We start from the raw sequence: 564 nt of genomic DNA on the forward strand, positions 1-564 counted from the left end.
CCAGGCTTCTGCTGTGCTACATGGCGGGGACTAGAACATGTAGGCACATGAAAAACACCTTGAAAAAACTAGTTTTCAAGCCTAAATCTGGCAGGCTCATTTATGAACTCATTTATGAACTTGATCCTTCTTTGTGCATGTTCTCTGCCCTCTTTTTTTCCCTTTTTTCTGTGTTTTACTGTTTCCTGATCATTTGTTTGACACTTAGCTCCATCCCTTCCTACTTGCTATGAGAGATCCCACCATCTGATAATTTTAGCAATGCACATCCACTTCCCTATTTAGCTGCACCCCAAGCTATCTCTGTTCTTGTCACTGCAAGCTTGAAACAATGACTTTAAGGGAACGAACAAGGAGACAGCCCCTCACAGAAAGGGGCAGCCGCGTGACCGACCTGCCCTCATCTCCTAGTTGGGCCTTTGGTATAGAGCGTTCTGAGCCCGAGGGCGCAGCCGGAACGGAGAGAGAACACAGCTGTAAGTGACAATGCAGAGCAGGCTCCCCGTCCGCCCTCCGCGCAGCCTGCGGGGACCGAACGGGCACCGCCGCCCTCGGGCCGTTTGC

The 564-nt window shown here is 50.9% G+C and overlaps 1 protein-coding gene across 1 annotated transcript in view; it reads left to right on the top strand.

The window, feature by feature from the left end:
- Nucleotides 1-331: 331 nt before the first annotated feature.
- The window catches only part of GREB1 (growth regulating estrogen receptor binding 1), a 51,274-nt gene continuing 51,041 nt past the window's right edge, over nucleotides 332-564 (top strand). Inside the window, 1 exon segment of the mRNA XM_010707907.2 lies at nucleotides 332-476. Within this exon segment, the coding sequence (XP_010706209.2) occupies nucleotides 332-476 (145 nt within the window).

The sequence above is a fragment of the Meleagris gallopavo genome, chromosome 2 (genome assembly GCF_000146605.3).
Source record: "Meleagris gallopavo isolate NT-WF06-2002-E0010 breed Aviagen turkey brand Nicholas breeding stock chromosome 2, Turkey_5.1, whole genome shotgun sequence".
NCBI lineage: Eukaryota > Metazoa > Chordata > Aves > Galliformes > Phasianidae > Meleagris > Meleagris gallopavo.